Consider the following 18714-nt stretch of genomic DNA (forward strand, 5'->3'; position numbering starts at 1 on the left):
TTAACATGAAACAAACACAACAGGAGGGTTAACCAGCAATGCCGTTATAAGAAAATCCCTAAAAAAAGTAAGAGATTAGAATAACAAATAATTAAAGAGCAGCAGTAAATAACAATAGCAGGTCTATATACAGGGGGTACAGGTACAGAGTCAATGTGTCAATGTGCAGGGGGGCCGAGTTAATTATGTACATATAGGTAGAGTTGTTAAAGTGGCTATGCATAGATAATAACAGAGAGTAGCAGCAGCGTGTGTGTGTGGGGGGAGGAGTTGTTCAGGAGTCTTATGGCTTGGGGGTAGAAGCTATTTAGGAGCCTCTTGGACCTAGACTTGGCGCTCCGATACCGCTTGCCATATGGTAGCAGAGAGAACAGTCTATGACAGGGTTGTCAAACTCATTCCACGGAGGGCCTAGTGTCTGCAGGTTTTTGGTTTTTCCTTTCAATAAAGCCCTAGACAACCAGGTGTGGGGAGTTCCTAACTAATTAGTGATGTTAATTCATCAATCAAGTACAAGGGAGGAGCGAAAACCCGCAGACACTCGGCCCTCCGTGGAATGAGTTTGACACCTGTGGTCTATGATTAGGGTGGCTGGAGTCTGACAATTTTTAAGACCTTCCTCTGACACCGCCTGGTATAGAGGTCCTGGATGGCAGGAAGCTTGGCCCCAGTGATGTACTGAGGTGTACGCACTACCCTCTGTAGTGCCTTGCGGTCGGAGGCCGAGCAGTTGCCATACCAGGCAGTGATGCAACCCGTCAGGATGCTCTCGATGGTGGAGCTGTAAAACCTTCTGAGAATCTGAGGACCCATGCCACATCTTTTCAGTCTCCTGACGGGGAATAGGTTGTGTCGTGCCCTCTTCATGACTGTCTTGGTGTGCTTAGACCATGTTAGTTTGTTGGTGATGTGGACGCCAAGGAAGCTCTCAACCTGCTCCACAATGGCCCCGTCGATGAGAATGGGGACGTGCTCGGTCCTCCTTTTCCTGTAGTCCACAATCATCTCCTTTGTCTTGATCACATTGAGGGAGAGGTTGTTGTCCTTGCACCACATGGTCAGGTCTCTGACCTCCTCCCTATAGGCTGTCTCATCGTTGTCGGTGATCAGGCCTACCACTGTTGTATCATCAGCAAACCTATTGATGGTGTTGGAGTCGTGCCTGGCCATTCAGTCATGAGTGAACAGGGAGTACAGGAGGGGACTGAGCACGCACCCCTGAGGGGCCCCCGTGTTGAGGATCAGTGTGGCGGATTTGTTGTTACCTACCCTTACCACCTGGGGGTGGCCCGTCAGGAAGTCCAGGATCCAGTTGCAGAGGGAGGTGTTTAGTCCCAGGGTCCTTCGCTTAGTGATGAGCTTTGAGGGCACTATGGTGTTGAACGCTGAGCTGTAGTCAATTAATAGCATTCTCACATAGTCCCCATGCCAAAGACATAAGGAACACCTATGGTGGTCTGCTTGAAACATGTTGGTATTACAGACTCAGACAGGGAGAGGTTGAAAATGTCAGTGAAAACACTTGCAAGAGCGCATGCTCAAAGTACACATCCTGGTAATCCGTCTGGCCCAGCGGCCTTGTGAATGCTGACCTGTTTAAAGGTCTTACTCACATCACCTGCGGAAAGCGTGATCACACAGTCGTCCGGAACAGCTGATGCTCTCATGCATGTTTCAGTGTTACTTGCCTCAAACTGAGCATAGAAGTTATTTAGCTCGTCTGGTAGGCTCGTGTCATTGGGCAGCTCTCAGCTGTGCTTCCCTTTGTAATCTGTAATGGTTTGCAAGCCCTGCCACATCCTCGATGCACTTATTGATAAAGTCAGTGACTGATGTGTGGTACACCTCAATGCCATTGGAAGAATCCCGGAACATATTCCAGTTTGTGCTAGCAAAACAGTCCTGTAGTTTAGCATCTGCTTCATCTGAACACTTTTTTATAGACCGAGTCACTAGTGCTTCCTGCTTTATTTTTTGCTTGTAAGCAGGAATCAGGAGGATAGAGTTGTGGTCAGATTTTCCAAATGGAGGGCGAGGGAGAGCTTTGTACACGTCTCTGTGTGTGGAGTAAAGGTGGTCTAGCATTCTTTTCCCTCTGGTTGCACATTTAACATGCTGATAGAAATGAGGTAAAACTGATTTCCTGCATTAAAGTCCCCGGCCACTAGGAGCGCCGCCTCTGGATGAGCATTTCCTGTTTGCTTATGGCGGAATACAGCTCATTGAGTGAGGTTTTAGTGCCAGATCGGTCTATGGTGTTGTGTAGACAGCTACAAAAATACAGATGAAAACTCTCTTGGTAGATAATGTGGTCTGCAGCTTATCATGAGATACTCTACATCAGGTGAGCAAAACCCTGAGACTTCCTTAGATATCGTGCACCAGCTATTGTTTACAAATATACATAGGCCCCCGCCCCGTGTCTTACCAGAGGCTGCTGTTCTTTCCTGCAGACAGAGTGTATACCCCGCCAGCTGTATGTTCTTAATGTCGTCGTTCGGCCACGACTCGGTGAAACATAAGATATTACAGTTTTTAATGTCCCGTTGGTAGGATATACGTGCTTTCAGTTCATCCCATTTATTTTCAGCAATTGAACGTTAGCTAGCAGATCTGGGCCTGGTCGGGTGTCCGTAGTATATCCCTCGCGTCCGACTCATTGAAGAAGAACTCCTCGTCCAATTTGAGGTGAGTAATCCCAGTTATGATGTCCAGAAGATTTTTTTGGTTGTAAGAGACGGTAGCAGCAACATTATGTACAAAACAAGTTACGAACAACGCAAACAAAACAAACAAAATAGCATGGTTGGTTAAGAGCCGATAAGACGGCAGCCCTACCCTCCGGCACCATCTACTTCAAAAGTACTTTAACACAATCATGTCGGACTTACCACTTCCCAGTTTCCTATTTCCTTTTTCCAAATTTTACCAAGACAAATGATTATTCATGTTCTGAATCATTCAGTGGGGTCTCTCGCTAACATTTCATTAAGAGTATATGCAAAAAGTCTGATTTCGTAACCTAATACATCTAATAATAAGTACCGAGCAATGTTGACGGAGAGGTACAACTTTCTCACCCACAACTTTTGAGAATTTTACATTTTGTGGTGGTCGTCTTTGAAGTTGCTTCTGTGGGTTGCAAAAAGAAAAATTAGCATGACAAGAGCTGAATTCAATGTAAAAGGCTTTGTCTCAATCCATATCTATCTTACCTCTATATTGTTTTCTGTCCAGCGGATTCGACAAGAGGAGTTCAATGGGAAAGTGAGCCTGTCAGGCAGCCTTCATTCTCACACAGCATCCAGTTTAGCTAACCGGATGCTGCACAATGTTCATTATTTTTGACCAATTATTTTCTCTGGCCTCCATTGAAATAAAAATGATTTCAACACCCTAATTTTGGCCATCCTACAAGAGTAAAAACAACTTTTGAACGGATTATGATAGAGGCATGAGGTTTGGAATATTGGTTTTCTTCAAGGTTATTTAAACAATTAGCCTTATTTGAACTATTGGTCAAAATATGTTTTGGATTTGACAAATCCGTTTTTGACAATTAAAACCAAACTATGGATAATCACGCTAGCTAAACTCTTATTGGTTGAATAATTGTTCTGACTTTAAAAGTACTTGACCACAATCATGTTGGACTTACCACTTCCCAGTGTCCTATTTCCCACGAGCACCAGAAGTCAGCATGATAGATGAGTTTACCACTATTAATTACCAGTTGGACGGTCGTCCAAGTGGATATTTCCCAGTGATATGTTGTAAATAAATACTACCTTCTCACTTGGTTATGATCGCAGAATTTGAACGTTTCGGAATTGAACACCTCATCGGCCTTCTCGTGGTTTGAATTCGCGATGGGGCGCTGTTTGACTCCTGTCCTGTACACAATTGCTCCCGGAAGATGAAAACAACATAACCCGGAAATCAACCGTTGCCATAAGCTTATTTGTTAACGCGTAGCTAGTAAAACGGCAATTTTTTTTTTACTAAATCATTTTAAATCTATATAATAATTTATAGCTGTGTGTAGCGTATTGTAAAACTACGGGAGATGGGAGTCCCCGCATTTTTTCGTTGGTTGAGTCGGAAATATTCTACAATTGTTGTCCATTGTACTGAGGAGAGGGTACGTGTTTGTAGGCAGCTAGCTAACGTTAGTGTGTTGCGTATTTAAGACCGTGTAATAATTGTGCCCTTTATTTCTTAGTACATCTAGCATGTACTAACCTTATTGCACTTTAGATATCAAAATAGTTAGTTTTCATAATTTTCTCTTTTCAACGACAGAGCTAGCAGAGCAGATTATATCATTTGTCGAGTGAATGAACAACAATGTATGGGATGCACGCAGTTAGATACCTAACGTCAGCTATGCTACTTGCAGTGATTGACACAGAAACTCGTGTGCAGAGCCTTGCTGCCTGTGTTGCGCAAGTGTCGAGTTGGTATTCCATTGGTTTGCGAACAAGCAGAAGCGAGACAGCCCGCCAATGTTTTGACTTGGCGTGTTACAGAATCTAATGCATAACCAAGTAACGTTAAATCTCGCTAACCACCTTACTTATATTAGTTGCGTCATTGCAACAGTACATAAACAGACGTGCATTTGATAATAGGAAGAATGTTTAATTTGTTTTAATCTTTTACTCCTAGTCCAAGGAATGTAATGGGGTACGAATTCCTGTTGATACCAGCAAACCGAATCCAAACGAAGTGGAGTTTGACAATTTGTACTTGGACATGAATGGGATCATTCACCCCTGTACACATCCTGAAGACAAGTTAGTCTTACTAACATAATTAAATAGAATGTGACTTTGTCCCAAATTCCACCCTATTCCCTTTATAGTGCATTACTTTTGACCAGGACCCATGGTATTGGTGGTACTCTTGTACATTACCTTGAATTGTGATGATAATGTAGTATAAACCCTCAAACTCTACTTCACTTTCACAGGGCTGCACCCAAAAATGAAGATGAAATGATGGTCGCCATCTTTGAATACATGGATCGGCTGTTCAATATTGTGCGACCCAGAAGGGTTCTCTACATGGCTATTGATGGAGTGGTAAATTCTGCTGCTTTCTTTTCATGAGAGAATAACATTTTCTATTAATCCCTATTTAGATTTTCTACAGTTCTGTACAAAACAATTTGTTATACATATGACCCTGTTTATCTCTGAACAGGCCCCTCGCGCCAAAATGAACCAGCAGCGCTCCAGGCGATTCCGTGCTTCCAAGGAAGGAGTGGAACTGGTTGAGGAGAAATCCCGCATCCGAGAGGAGGTTCTCGGGAGAGGTGCATATATTTTTATACATTTTCTTATCCTTCCAATAGTCTTTAGATGGGAGTCTTTGTTAAACACTTTTTTAATTACAAATATATTCCATAATAGAATTGCATAATAAATATATAAATAAAAATTGCCCGTTTACACATTTTAGGAGGGTATCTTCCACCGGTTGAAATCAAGGAGAGATTTGACAGCAACTGTATCACCCCAGTAAGTATGAGGCATTTTTTAAGGCTGTGTTTCTGTCACCAATATCTTTAAAGTAACTGTTCAGAGAAAGTCTTACTTTTAAAAATGTAATATTCTATTAACTCCTACTCAGATAATGTTGTTGAGTCATCATACACTCGTATTTGTGGCCAAAGCATAAATTAGAGAAACACTTAAAAATATATATATATTTAAATAAATAAAAATAAAAAAAGCTTGCTTTCCTCATAGAGGATGATATCACCCTCCTGAGGATGACCTGACCAGTCAGTGGTCTTCTTGCATGAATATATGGTACATGTCCACACCATTCTGTTGGGGTATGCCCACATCATTCCAATACAGAAAAGTAGCTTTTAATGTAATTATTTCACATATATGTATGTGTGTGTATATATGTATGTATGTTTGGACACATTTACTCATTGAAGGGTTTTTATTTTTTACTGTTTTCTACATTGTAGAATAGTAGTGAAGACAAATTGTGAAATAACACATGGAATCATGTAGTAAACAAAAAAGTGTTAAACAAATGTAAATATATTTGATATTCTTCAAAGTAGCCACCCTTTGCTTTGATGACAGCTTTGCGTTCTCAACCAGCTTCATGAGGTAGTCACCTGGAAAGATTTTCCACCAGTCATTGAAGGAGTTCCCACACATGCTGAGCACTTGTTTGCTGCTTTTTCTTCACTCTGCGGTCCAACTCAACCCAAACCGTCTCAATTGGGTTGAGGTCGGGGGATTGTGGAGGCCAGGTCATCTGATGCAGCACTGCATCACTCTCCTTCTTGGTCAAATAGCCCTTACACAGCCTGGAGGTGAATTGGGTCATTGTCCTGTTGAAAAACAAATGATAGTCCCACTAAGTGCAAACCAGATGGGATGGCGTATTGCTAGAGAATGCTGTCATAGCCATGCTGGTTAAGAGTGCTTTAAATACTAAATAAATCACAGACAGTGTCACGAGCAAAGCACCATCACACCACCTTCTCCATGCTTCACGGTGTGAACCACATGCAAAGATCATCCGTTCACCTACTCTGCGTCTCACGAAGACACAGCGGTTGGAACCAAAAATCTCAAATTTCGGACTCATCAGACCATAGAATAGTTTTCCACCAGTCTAATGTCCATTGCTCGTGTTTCTTGGTCCAAGCGAGTCTCTTCTTCTTGGTGTCCTTTAGTTGTGGTTTCTTTGCAGCAATTTGACCATGAAGGCCTGATTCACACAGTCTCCTCTGAACAGTTGATGTTGATTGTGTCATTACATGAACTCTGTGAAGCATTTATTTGGGCTGCAATTTGAGGCTGGTAACTCTAATGAACTTATTCCTCTGCAGCAGAGGTATCTGGGTCTTCCTTTCCTGTGGTGGGCCTCATGAGAGCCAGTTTCATCACAGCTCTTGATGGTTTCTGCGACTGCACTTGAAGAAACTTTCAAAGATTTACATTTTTTGTATTGACTGACCATGTCTTAAAGTAATGATGGACTGTCGTTTCGCTTTGCTTATTTGAGCTGTTCTTACCATAATATGGACTTGGTCTTTTACCAAATAGGGCTATCTTCTGTATACCCTACCATGTCACAACACAACTGATTGGCTCAAACACATTAAGAAGGAAAGAAATTCCACAAATCAACATTTAACAAGGCACACCTGTTAATTGAAATGTATTCCATTTGACTACCTCTTGAAGCTGGTTGAGAGAATGCCAAGTGTGCAAAGCCATCATCAAGGCAACGGGTGGCTACTTTGAAGAATCTCAAATATAAAATATATTTAGATTTGTTTAACACTTATTTGGTTACTACAGGATTCTGTATGTGTTATTTCATAGTTTCGATGTCTTCACTATTATTCTACTATATGGTAAAAAGTAAGAAAACCCTTAAATGAGTAGGTGTGTCCAAACTTTTGACTGGTACTGTATGTGTGTAAAATATATATCTAGCTAGCTAATTAATTACTAATATATATATATATGAATTATTTGGCTATAGGTTGTATTTCATAGAAATCTGGAAACACTGGACAGTTACTTTAACAGTGCAGAAGAACTTTCCCCTGGTACTTTTGGACCAGCTCTTTTTGTGAACCTGCAAAGTTGTGAATACTGTCTGGAAATTCATTATTGTTCATTTGAAAATCATCTTTAGGGCACAGAGTTCATGGACAACCTTGCAAAGTGTCTCCGTTACTACGTTGCAGACAGACTCAGTAATGACCCTGGATGGCGTAACATTACAGTAGGTATTATTCCAAAAAGGTGATGGTATCTGTGGAAAAAGACCATGACAATTTCTAATTGGTTGGTGCTCCTTAATTTTTACCATGTCAAAGCTTGCTTTTTTACGTGTTGGTCTGTTCTACTCAGTCAAGAAGTACATATTTTCTTGGAAATTATACAAAGGTCAGGTCTGACACTGTCATGTGCATTCAATATTGCTCAAATGACAACTTTCTTTGTTCTTTCTAGGTAATATTGTCTGATGCCAGTGTCCCTGGTGAGGGGGAGCATAAGATCATGGACTATATTAGACGGCAGAGAGGTAGGAGTCAAGATAGTTTTCAATATGAATTTGTTGACCATTTTGAAGGTCATTTGTGACATACTTGGCTGAAATCACAGGCATATTACAAAGTCACAAATGGCCTTCCATCTTAGTACAAGCTCTGCAATTGTGTGTAAGCTAACTATATGTAATGATGCGTTTATCTTTTTTTAATTTTTTTTACAGCTCAACCCCACCATGACCCCAACACACACCACTGTCTTTGTGGAGCTGACGGTAAGCTCTGCACCACAATGGTCTCTCTGTAGTAATGAGTAACCAACACAACTCTTCCAAAAAGCTGTGCTTCGTGTATCCTTCATAGTATTGATGAATTATGAGAGAGCATGATAAATACAGACATAATGCAAATTAGATCTCACATTTACTGTAGGAAAGACTTGTCAAACCAGCTAGAAGGCTTCTAAATCCACAATGATACGTATTCAGGATTTGATAAATAGTTGTTAATAATTGTAGGGCACACAATCTTACCTTATTGAGCCAGATGGGCAAAAGACCTGTGGGTGACCGTGATAACATATGTTTGTTTTTCTAAGACGACGGCAAAGGGTTTAGTTATGCACCGTAACTGCAGGCGATGGTTTGCTAAATGGTTATCGATATAGTGAATATAAAAATGTTCTTACACTTGTTTAAAAGTTTGGCAACATTAGTTGCAACTCTCCAACCTTGGATTTTGTTAGAGGATAGGGCTTCTCTGTTTACTGCCGGCCTTATTGTCCTGCTATATTAATGGCCAGTTAGTTTTAAATGGGTGAAATTATGCAGGACATGATAGATAAAAGCTTCAGTCATTCAATGGTTCATGATGCCCTTGGTAGACAAAAGAGGGAAAATATTGCATGTAATTAGGTTGAAGAGGAGCCTGATGCATTCAGCCTGTCCCAAATGACATCCTATTCCCTATATATAGTGCACTACTTTTGACCAGGGCACATAAGGCTCTGGTCAAAAGTAGTGCACGATGTTGGGAATAGGGTGCCATTTTGGGTGAAGCTTCACTCCCCTCAAATGGATAAATCATGCTATTGTACGTGTATATTAATGACACATGTAGATAATAATGCATGCGTGGCTCATGGGGACTAGGTAATTTAATTAACATAAAGCCTTAGAAACCTGAGTTCATTGTTCCTGATGACAGTACATGTATAAAACGCAGTACTTCAGAGCTGTTTTCAGCCTTCCACTGTATTTCAAGATTTTCTGTTTCCACAAAAACCCTGATCAAGGCCTAGGGCTGCTAATCGTTGGTTTTACATTTGAACAACAAAGCTTTTTCATCAACTACCACTGTCCTAACAGAGTTACTGAATTTCCTCTTCACTTCCAATTGTATATTTCCCTAGCTGACCTGATCATGCTGGGTCTTGCCACTCACGAGCCCAATTTCACCATCATCAGAGAAGAGTTCAAGCCCAACCAGCCTAGGCCCTGTGCTATGTGTGGACAGAAAGGCCATGAGATCAAGGACTGCCAGGGAGTGGCCAGGGAGAAACAGGGAGAGGTAAATTTACTTTATAGCCATCAAGGTTGAGGTCAATTCCTCATTCAATTCTCTCTCCCTGTAAATTTTATTAAATTCAAATTCCAGGTCAGTCTTTGAATTCTGAGAATCCAATTCCTCTGAATTCCAATGTTGGGTAAATTCCAATAATTACATTCCCAATTCAATATTATCCCTAACAATTCCACAAATTGGAATGAATTTCCTTGGGTCTGAGCATGTTACTCTAGAGACAGCCTAGCTATACTGGAAATATAGGACTGCAGGTTGAAATGATTCTAATCAAATCCTACACTGAATGTTTTATACTATGTGTATTCATACCATTAACTGGGACATTTATAAATATTGAATTTCAATTCCAAAGATTAAGTGTTTTTATATATATATATATTTTTTAATCCATTTAAATTCTAACTTCATTCTGTAAATTCTAATTTAATTCCACTTAAGTTCTCCACTTCATGGGGGAAATCAAGAATTTAATTGGATTTTCAACTTAAATTTGGAATTGACCCCATACTCAATGGAGAATTTACCACATACCCATATACTTCATCATTGCGCTAATGCTACTTAGCATTGGCTTGCTAAACTACCTTTAACTTCCTTCATACTGGACACGGACACATAAATTGAATTATCACAAGTTCATCTGACTCTGGGGAAGTAGATAAAATCCTAAAGTATCCTTCTACGGGCCATTTTCACAGGCAGACTAAGCCTAGTCTTAAACTAAAAAGCATTTTCAATGGAGATTCTCTATTGAGTTTGGTTTTTCGTTCAGGCCTATGCTTAATCTGTGCTCAGTAAACCGCCCCCAAAAAGTGTACATTACATTTGCTCTCCGTTTTATGAGCAATGATGACAAATAATGTGTTCTTATTGCAGCATGATGAGTTTGCAGACACTATGCCGGCTTCTGAACAGGAGTTCATATTCATCAGGCTGTGCGTTTTGCGTGAGGTACGTTCTGTCTCAGACGTCTTAGAATTTCCAAAAATCCTATTAATTATATTTATGGTCATGTAACTATACTGAACAAAAATATGAATGCAACAATTTCAAAGATTTTGCTGAGTTACAGTTCATATAAGAAAATCAGTCAATTGACATAAATTCATTAGGCCCTAATTTATGGATTTCACATGACTGGGCAGGGGTGCAGCAATAGGCCCACCCACTTGGCAGCCAGGCCCAGCCAATCAGCATGAGTTTTTCTCCACAAAAGGGCTTTATTACTGACAGGCGGCTTATGGTAGAGAAATGAACATTACATTTCAGATCGAAATGAAATGAGACATTTCTCCTTTTTTGAGTTATTTTTAATCCGTTTATCAAGACATACTTCCTTTTCCTATAGTACCTGGAGCGAGAGCTGACAATGGCTAGTCTGCCCTTTCCCTTTGACTTTGAGAGGACTGTCGACGACTGGGTCTTCATGTGCTTCTTTGTTGGCAATGATTTCCTGCCTCACTTACCGTCCTTAGAGATTAGGTAAACCTGACGGAACTGAGATGACGCTTATCGTCTTGAAAACACCTTGACAAAAATACATTCTTGCTGTTTCCATACTTTTCAGTTGTTGATGGTATGTTCCATGTGTCCTTCAGAGAGGGTGCGATAGATCGACTGGTGGGCATCTACAAAGACGTCGTGCACAAGACTGGAGTAAGTGTTGTCTGTGTTGGCTTGGTTATGACTGTCTCACATGGTTTCTTAGCAGACGTTACTTAGAATCCCCCACCCCAGAAGTTTTTGGGTCAGTTTGCCAAACACAGATTAAGCCTAGTCCTGGATGAAAATACATGTTCTGTGTCATTTCTCTATTGGAATAGTTGTTTAGTCCAGGACTATGGCTTAATCTGTGTCTGGGAAACCGGCCCTTAAAGCTGTCCTGGCTTTCTTCCTTGCCCAGGTGTCTGTTCATAGCCTTAACGTGGTCTTTCTCTGCTCACAGGGCTACATCACAGAGAATGGTTTTGTCAAATTGGAGAGTGTTGAGTTGATCATGCAGGCCATCGGCGTGGCTGAGGACAACATCTTCAAGAAGCGCAAAGAGGATGATGTAAGATGGAAGCTAGAAGCAGTAGCTTTCAGCAGGGAATTTTTCCTCTTCAATAGATCATTTTCTTCCTTTGTTAAACTGAGGGGTGGGAGATTTTCCAAAGGATTTACATGAATCATGGCTTGGGTGTTTCATAAATTCTCTTTTCGAGCGGGTATTTGTCAGACACTCAGCTGTCATTTACGCTATTTTAGCCGATGCCAATTTTAGTCGCGGTTAATCACTGTTCTGTAATTTACTGTAACTTTTCCAGTTTACTGTTTGTGTAAATGGGGTTTGTCTTGTAGGAGGGATTCAAGCGAAGGAATAAGGACAAAAAGAAGAGAATGAAGGTAAGTGAAGTGGATTGGGCTATTTTATTGTAGCTTGACTTTGTACTGTGGGTGAATGCATTCTCATTTCCTTGACAATATGTTTTGGATGAACTTAACTCCTTACCTTCATGTTTTCTTAGAATTATGAGTATGCATGCAAGGCCATTTATTTCAATGGGCAATTAAACAATTTTTCATTAGTTCTGATTTATACTGTCAATGTGGTAGCGCTGTGTATTGTTCAAAATCTTCCCTTAATAGATGTTTTAAATCAGGGGTGCACAACTGTGGCCCTTGAGGTCTGCTGTATTGTATGCCCGTTTTCTTACTTGCTTTTTGGACAATGGCAGATTTTTAGATCTAGGAAACCAAACGTGTGTGCAAGATTTGTGAAACCTGTGACTTTATGGGCCAATTTCACAGACTCATATTAAGCCTGGGGGCAGCAGGTAGCCTGGGGGGGTAAGAGTGTTAGGCCAGTAACCAGTAAACGTTTGCTAGATTGAGCCGACACGGTAATAATCTTGTCATTCTGCCTTTGGGCAAGGCAGTTAATACCAGACAACAACTGCGCCAATGACGTGGATATCGATTAAGGCATCCCCCCCACCTCTCTGAATCAGGGTTAAATGCGGATGACGCATTTGTACAACTGACTAGGTATCCCAAATTGTTAAACTAAATGATAAGTTGTGTGCTTCCTAGGCTCAGCAGCAGGGCCCAGCCTACATGACCGCTGGTCAGTTCGCCCCCCAGGCCCTTGGCGGCAGAGGCAGACCTGGGGTTGTCCAGAACGCCCGACACCAAGCCTTCGACATGAGGATGCAGGGCAGGGACCAGCACAACAAGGTATGATGGGGGGCTTATCAGGGGGATATTGCTTCTGGTCAACGGTGCAAGGAAAAAACACCTATTATCCACTATTAAAATCCAACGTTGTCATATGCACAGGATACAGCGTAGTGTACCCAGTACAATGAGATGCTTACTCGTGAGGTCTCCGCACAGTGAACATCTATACGAATGTTGAGGTGTTAGGGAGATATAGGACACTTATACAATTTTATAGGTATTTAAATATGTATTTTTATTTCAGGATGCTGCGCAATCCCTAAAAGCCATGATGAAGAATGGTGGCCAGGTATGCCTCCACTGAGAACCTTCTGTTTTATAGTGATTTGTAAACTGGTCTAGGTCTATTTTTTATTAATGTATATTCTGAAGCTCTTAATGCCTCTATTCAATCTGCCTTTGTTACTTAAATGTATGAGAAAAATAGCCGGAGATATTTGCACATGACTGAAGCGTGGCAAATGTGAAGGTCTGCACACACTAGCTGAATGTTTTCTTTTCTTATAATTGAGCAAGTATGCTATTTATCGCAAGTTTGACAAAACCATCGTTAGAGCTGGAAATGCATGAAACTGTTTTTATTCAGTACATTAACTTAAGTGCCAAAGTAATTTATGCACAAAAGTCTCATGGAAACACCTCTGGAGGGACATGTGCATATTTTTTCTATGTGGATTTTAGAATATTTGCATGAAAATCTGTCGCCAATTGGTGAAAACCGATCTGCTGCCAGATGGTTTAGGTATAATTATTTGTAAGGATGTGTGTTTTGTCCAGGCAGGAAGCAGTGATGGGCAGGATGGCCGTGGTGTGAAGCGGAAAGCCGAGGACAGTGACAGCGAGCCAGAGCCTGAGGATAACGTTAGGTAAATGGCTACGCCACAGTCAGTCAACTAGGGAGTAAACCAACCAGGACAGTCTCATCCAAGTAGCCAGTCAGTCAAACCAACCAGGCAGGCCTCTCAGCAAAGGTGTGATGGTCTGATTTATGCCTCTCCAGTGCAGCATGGTTCCCTTAGGAGCTCCTCTGTGGTTTCCTACCACCTCCAAACCCCCTATCACCCCCTCCCTCCTGCAAGGTATTAATATGGAAAGGAGGCATATTCTCATAAATTTTTCTGTGATGTACTCGCGAAGGCTGTTGAATCCATTGGGCTAAATTGGTATTCATGGAGGCTTTGCTGTTACAAGGCTGCTCTCCCTGTGGGCCAGTGTGAAGGATTGGCTAGACAGATGCTGCTCATCTTTCATTATGTGTGCAGTGCATCACCAATCCACTAATATGTCAATCTTTCAGCTGCTTCCTAAAGCAGCAAACTAGTTACTCTTCCATGTCTTCAAGGGACTATTGTAATTCCCAAATCCTGTATGGAAGATGAGGAAATGGTCTCCTACTGGCTATAATGCACTATATGACCGAAAGTATGCCTAGCCCAAACCATGAAAAACAGCCCCAGACCATTATTCCTCCTCCACCAAACTTTACAGTTGGCACTATGCATTGGGGCAAGTAGCGTTCTCCTGGCATCCACCAAACCCAGATGTGTTCGTCAGACTGCCAGATGGTGAAGCGTGAGTCATGTCAGAGAACGCATTTCCACTGCTCCAGAGTCAAATGTCGGTGAGCTTTACACCACTCCAGCCAACACTTGGCATTGTGTATGGAGATCTTATGCTTGTGTGCGGCTGCTCGGCCATGGAAACCCATTTCATGAAGTTCCAGACGAACAGTTATTGTGCTGACGTTTCTTTCCGAGGCAGTTTGGAACTCTAGTGAGTGTTGCAACCGAGGGCAGACTATGTTTACGCGCTTCAGCATTCGGCGGTCCCATTCTGTGAGCTTGTGTGTGAACCTACCACTTCATGGCTACACTGTTGTTGCTCCTAGACGTTTCCACTTTACAATAAAAGCACTTCCAATTGACTGGGGCAGCTTTAGCAGGGCAGAAATTTGAAGAACTGACTTGTTGGAAAGGTGGCATCCTGTGACGGTGCCATGGTGAAAGTCAGACTAATTTAGAATGGACCATTTTACAGCCAATGTTTGTCTATGGAGATTTTATTAAGTATTCAGAACCCTAGACTTTTTCCATGTTTTGTTATATTACAGCCTTGTTCTAAAATGTATTACATTTTTCAAAAAGTCAATCTACACACAATACCCTATAATTACAAATCTAAAAACAGGTTTTTAGATTTTTTTTGCGAATATATTACAGATTTTAAAAAATCATAAAAAAAACGTATTTACATAGGTATTCAGACACTCTGCTATGAGACTCAAAATTGAGCTCGGGTGCATCCTGTTACCATTGATCATCTAGGAGATGTTTCTACAATTGAATTGGAGTCCACCTTTGGTAAATTCAATTGATTGGACATGATTTGGAACGACACACCTGTCTATAAATGTCTCACAGTTGACAGTGCATGTCACAGCAAAAACCAAGCCATGAGGTCGAAGGAATTGTCCGTAGAGCTTCGAGACAGGATTGTGTCGAGGCACATATCTGGAGAAAGGCACCAAAACATTTCTGCAGCATTGAAGGTCTCCAAGAACACAGTCGCCTCCCATCATTCTTAAATGGAAGAAGTTTGGAACCACCAAGACTTCCTAGAGCTGGCTGCTCTGCCAAATTGAGCAATCGGGGGAGAAGGGCCTTGGTCAGGGAGGTGACTAAGAACCTGATGGTCACTCTGACAGAGCTCCAGAGTACCTCTGTGAAGATGTGAGAACCTTCCAGAAGGACAACCATTTCTGCAGCACCACACCAATCAAGCCTTTACGGTACAGTGGCCAGACAGATGACACTCCTCAGTAAAAGGCACATGACAGCCCGCTTGGAGTTTGCCAGAAGGCACCTAAAGGACTCTAGGACCATGAGAAACAAGATTCACTGGTCAGATGAAAATCGAGATTGAAATCGTTGGCCTGAATGCCAGGCGTCACGTCTGGCGTAAACCTGGCACCATCCCTACGGTGAAGCATGGTGGTGGTAGCATGCTGTGGAGATGTTTTTCAGAGGCGGGGACTGGGAGACTAGTCTGGATTGAGGGAAAGATGAACGGAGCAAAGTACAGAGATCCTTGATGAAAACCTACTCCAGAGCACTCAGGACCTCCGACTGGGGTGAAGGTTCACCTTCCAACAAGACAACGACCCTAAGCATACAGCCAAGACAACGCAGGAGTAGTCTCTGAATGTTCTTGAGTGGCCCAGCCAGAGCCCGGACTTGAACCCGATCGAATATCTCTGGGGAGACCTGAAAATAGCTGTGCAGTGACACACCCCATCCAACTTGACAGCTTGAGAGGATCTGCAGAGAAGAATGGGAGGAACTCTTCAAATACAGGTGTGCAAAGCTTGTATTGTTTATACCCAAGAAGACTCGAGGCTGTAATCGCTGCCAAAGGTCCTTCTAAATACTTACAGTTGAAGTCAGAAGTTTACATACACCTTAGCCAAATACATTTAAACTCAGTTTTTCACAATTCCTGACATTGAATCCTGAGCTGGTGTAACTGAGTCAGGTTTGTAAGCATCCATGCTCGAACAAGCTTTTTCAGTTCTGCCCACAAATTCTCTATGGGATTGAGGTCAGGGCTTTGTGATGGCCACTCCAATACCTTGACTTTGTTGTCCTTAAGTCATTTTGCCACAACTTTGGAAGTATGCTTGGGGTCATTGTCCATTTGGAAGACCCATTTGCGACCAAGCTTTAACTTCCTGACTGATGTCTTGAGATGTTGCTTCAATATATCCACATATTTTTCCTACCTCATGATGCCATCTATTTTGTGAAGTGCACCAGTCCCTCCTGCAGCAAACCACCCCACAACATGATGCTGCCACCCCCATGCTTCACGTTTGGGATGGTGTTCTTCGGCTTGCAAGCTTCCCTCTTTTTTTTCCTCCAAACATAATGATGGTCATTATGGCCAAACAGTTCCATTTTTGTTTCATCAGACCAGAGGACATTTCTCCAAAAAGTACGATCTTTGTCCCCATGTGCAGTTGCAACCGTAGTCTGGCTTTTTTTATGGCGGTTTTGGAGCAGTGGCTTCTTCCTTGCTGAGCGGCCTTTCAGGTTATGTCGATATAGGACTCGTTTTACTATGGATATAGATACTTTTGTACCTGTTTCCTCCAGCATCTTCACAAGGTCCTTTGCTGTTGTTCTGATTTGCACTTTTCGCACCAAAGTACGTTCATCTCTAGGAGACAGAACGCGTCTCCTTCCTGAGCGGTATGACGGCTGCATGGTCCCATCGTGTTTATTCTTGCATACTATTGTTTGTAATAGATGAACGTGGTACCTTCAGGCGTTTGGAAATTGCTCCCAAGGATGATCCACACTTGTGGAGGTCTACAAAAAAAATTTCCCTGAGGTCTTGGCTGATTTCTTTTGATTTTCGCATGATGTCAAGCAAAGAGGCACTGAGTTTGAAGGTAGGCCTTGAAATACATCCACAGGTACACCTCCAATTGACTCAGATGATGTCAATTAGCCTTCCAGAAGCTTCTAAAGCCATGGCATAATTTTCTGGAATGTTCCAAGCTGTTTAAAGGCACAGTCAACTTAGTGTATGTTAACTTCTGACCCACTGGAATTGTGATACAGTATATTATAAGTGAAATAATCTGTAAACAATTGTTGGAAAAATTACTTGTCGTGCACAAAGTAGATGTCATAACCGACTTGCTAAAACTATAGTTTGTTAACAAGACATTTGTGGAGTGGTTGAAAAACACGTTTTAATGACTCCAACCTAAGTGTATGTGAACTTCAGACTTCAAATGTATGTAAATGTAATATTTTAGTTTCTTTTTTTTTATACATTTGCAAAAATTTCTAAACCTGTTTTTGCTTTTTCATTGTGTGTAGATGGAGGGGAAACAATTTATCAATTTTTGAATAAAGCTGTCATGTAACAAAGTGGAGAAAGTCAAGATCTGAATACTTTCAGAATGCACTGCATATAGTATATGTTACACGGAATTGTGATAGACATGCAAGACTGAGTATGGCCTTCTAATCAATAGAACTCTGAGGAGGCCCAAGTCTTTTGTCCTTGCTAGCTGTTTAGATAGCTTTGTCATCCCACTCTTACAATAGAACATGACTGTCCATGTGTTTTAGGTTGTGGGAGGATGGCTGGAAGCAAAGATACTACAAAACCAAGTTTGACGTTGACGCGACTGACGATGACTTCCGCAAAAAGGTGGTGAAGTCCTACGTGGAGGGTCTCTGCTGGGTACTCCGATACTACTACCAGGTATGACACTCTGATTCAAATCCACTTTTATTTTTCAAATGCACAGGATACAATGTAGTGTACACAATCTAATGAAATGCTTACTTGCAAGGTCTTACTTGAAAAAGTTAACATGCACAGTGGAGAATTAACATAATGGCCTCCACAAAATTGCCTTTAAAGGCCCAGTGCAATAAAAAATAAATATTCCCACACTGAGGTTGGAATAATATTGTGAAAATTATGATAATACTCTTTTAGTGTAAGAGCTGTTTGAAAAGTTTTATCCTTTTTTGGTGGGATGGAGTTTGAGCCTTCCATGGTGACATCACCATGCAGTAAATGTATTAATAGACCAATAAGATCGAGTTTTGAAAGCCGTGCTCTAAGAGAAGAGCATTCCATCCAGCCAACAGTCAACCATTGGTGTGACTTTGAAATGGTAAATCACTAGCCATGGATAAGTGTTTCAAGCCTGGATTCTTTGGTTGAATTAAAAATAATAAAAAAATCTGCCCCTGCACAAATATAATTTGAATATACACTGAACTAAAATGTGGGTCCCATGTTTCATGAGTTAAAATAAATGATCCACCAAAATCACTACATCCCTG

General features: G+C 41.5%; 1 protein-coding gene across 4 annotated transcripts in view; it reads left to right on the forward strand.

Moving 5' to 3' along the window:
- The first annotated feature begins 3943 nt into the window (after positions 1 to 3943).
- LOC129817610 (5'-3' exoribonuclease 2-like) overlaps positions 3944 to 18714 on the forward strand; it is a 39477-nt gene continuing 24706 nt past the window's right edge. Inside the window, exons 1-18 of one of the 4 annotated variants that reach the window (XR_008753742.1) lie at positions 3944 to 4141; positions 4669 to 4796; positions 4973 to 5084; positions 5206 to 5317; positions 5464 to 5522; positions 7684 to 7773; positions 8004 to 8076; positions 8266 to 8316; positions 9453 to 9610; positions 10502 to 10576; positions 10974 to 11107; positions 11224 to 11281; positions 11571 to 11678; positions 11966 to 12010; positions 12698 to 12841; positions 13089 to 13133; positions 13622 to 13710; positions 17986 to 18121. Coding sequence is in view for 3 of the 4 variants with exons in the window: in XM_055873038.1 (XP_055729013.1) it covers positions 4067 to 4141; positions 4669 to 4796; positions 4973 to 5084; positions 5206 to 5317; positions 5464 to 5522; positions 7684 to 7773; positions 8004 to 8076; positions 8266 to 8316; positions 9453 to 9610; positions 10502 to 10576; positions 10974 to 11107; positions 11224 to 11281; positions 11571 to 11678; positions 11966 to 12010; positions 12698 to 12841; positions 13089 to 13133; positions 13622 to 13710; positions 17986 to 18121 (1692 nt within the window). In the remaining variant the exon portion in view is untranslated. Of the gene's footprint in view, positions 4142 to 4177; positions 4548 to 4668; positions 4797 to 4972; positions 5085 to 5205; positions 5318 to 5463; positions 5523 to 7683; positions 7774 to 8003; positions 8077 to 8265; positions 8317 to 9452; positions 9611 to 10501; positions 10577 to 10973; positions 11108 to 11223; positions 11282 to 11570; positions 11679 to 11965; positions 12011 to 12697; positions 12842 to 13088; positions 13134 to 13621; positions 13711 to 17985; positions 18122 to 18714 lie in introns of those variants that run through there. The other 3 variants (XM_055873038.1, XM_055873039.1, XM_055873040.1) reach the window with 3 other exon arrangements.

Source organism: Salvelinus fontinalis, chromosome 20 (assembly GCF_029448725.1).
Source record: "Salvelinus fontinalis isolate EN_2023a chromosome 20, ASM2944872v1, whole genome shotgun sequence".
Taxonomy (NCBI): domain Eukaryota; kingdom Metazoa; phylum Chordata; class Actinopteri; order Salmoniformes; family Salmonidae; genus Salvelinus; species Salvelinus fontinalis.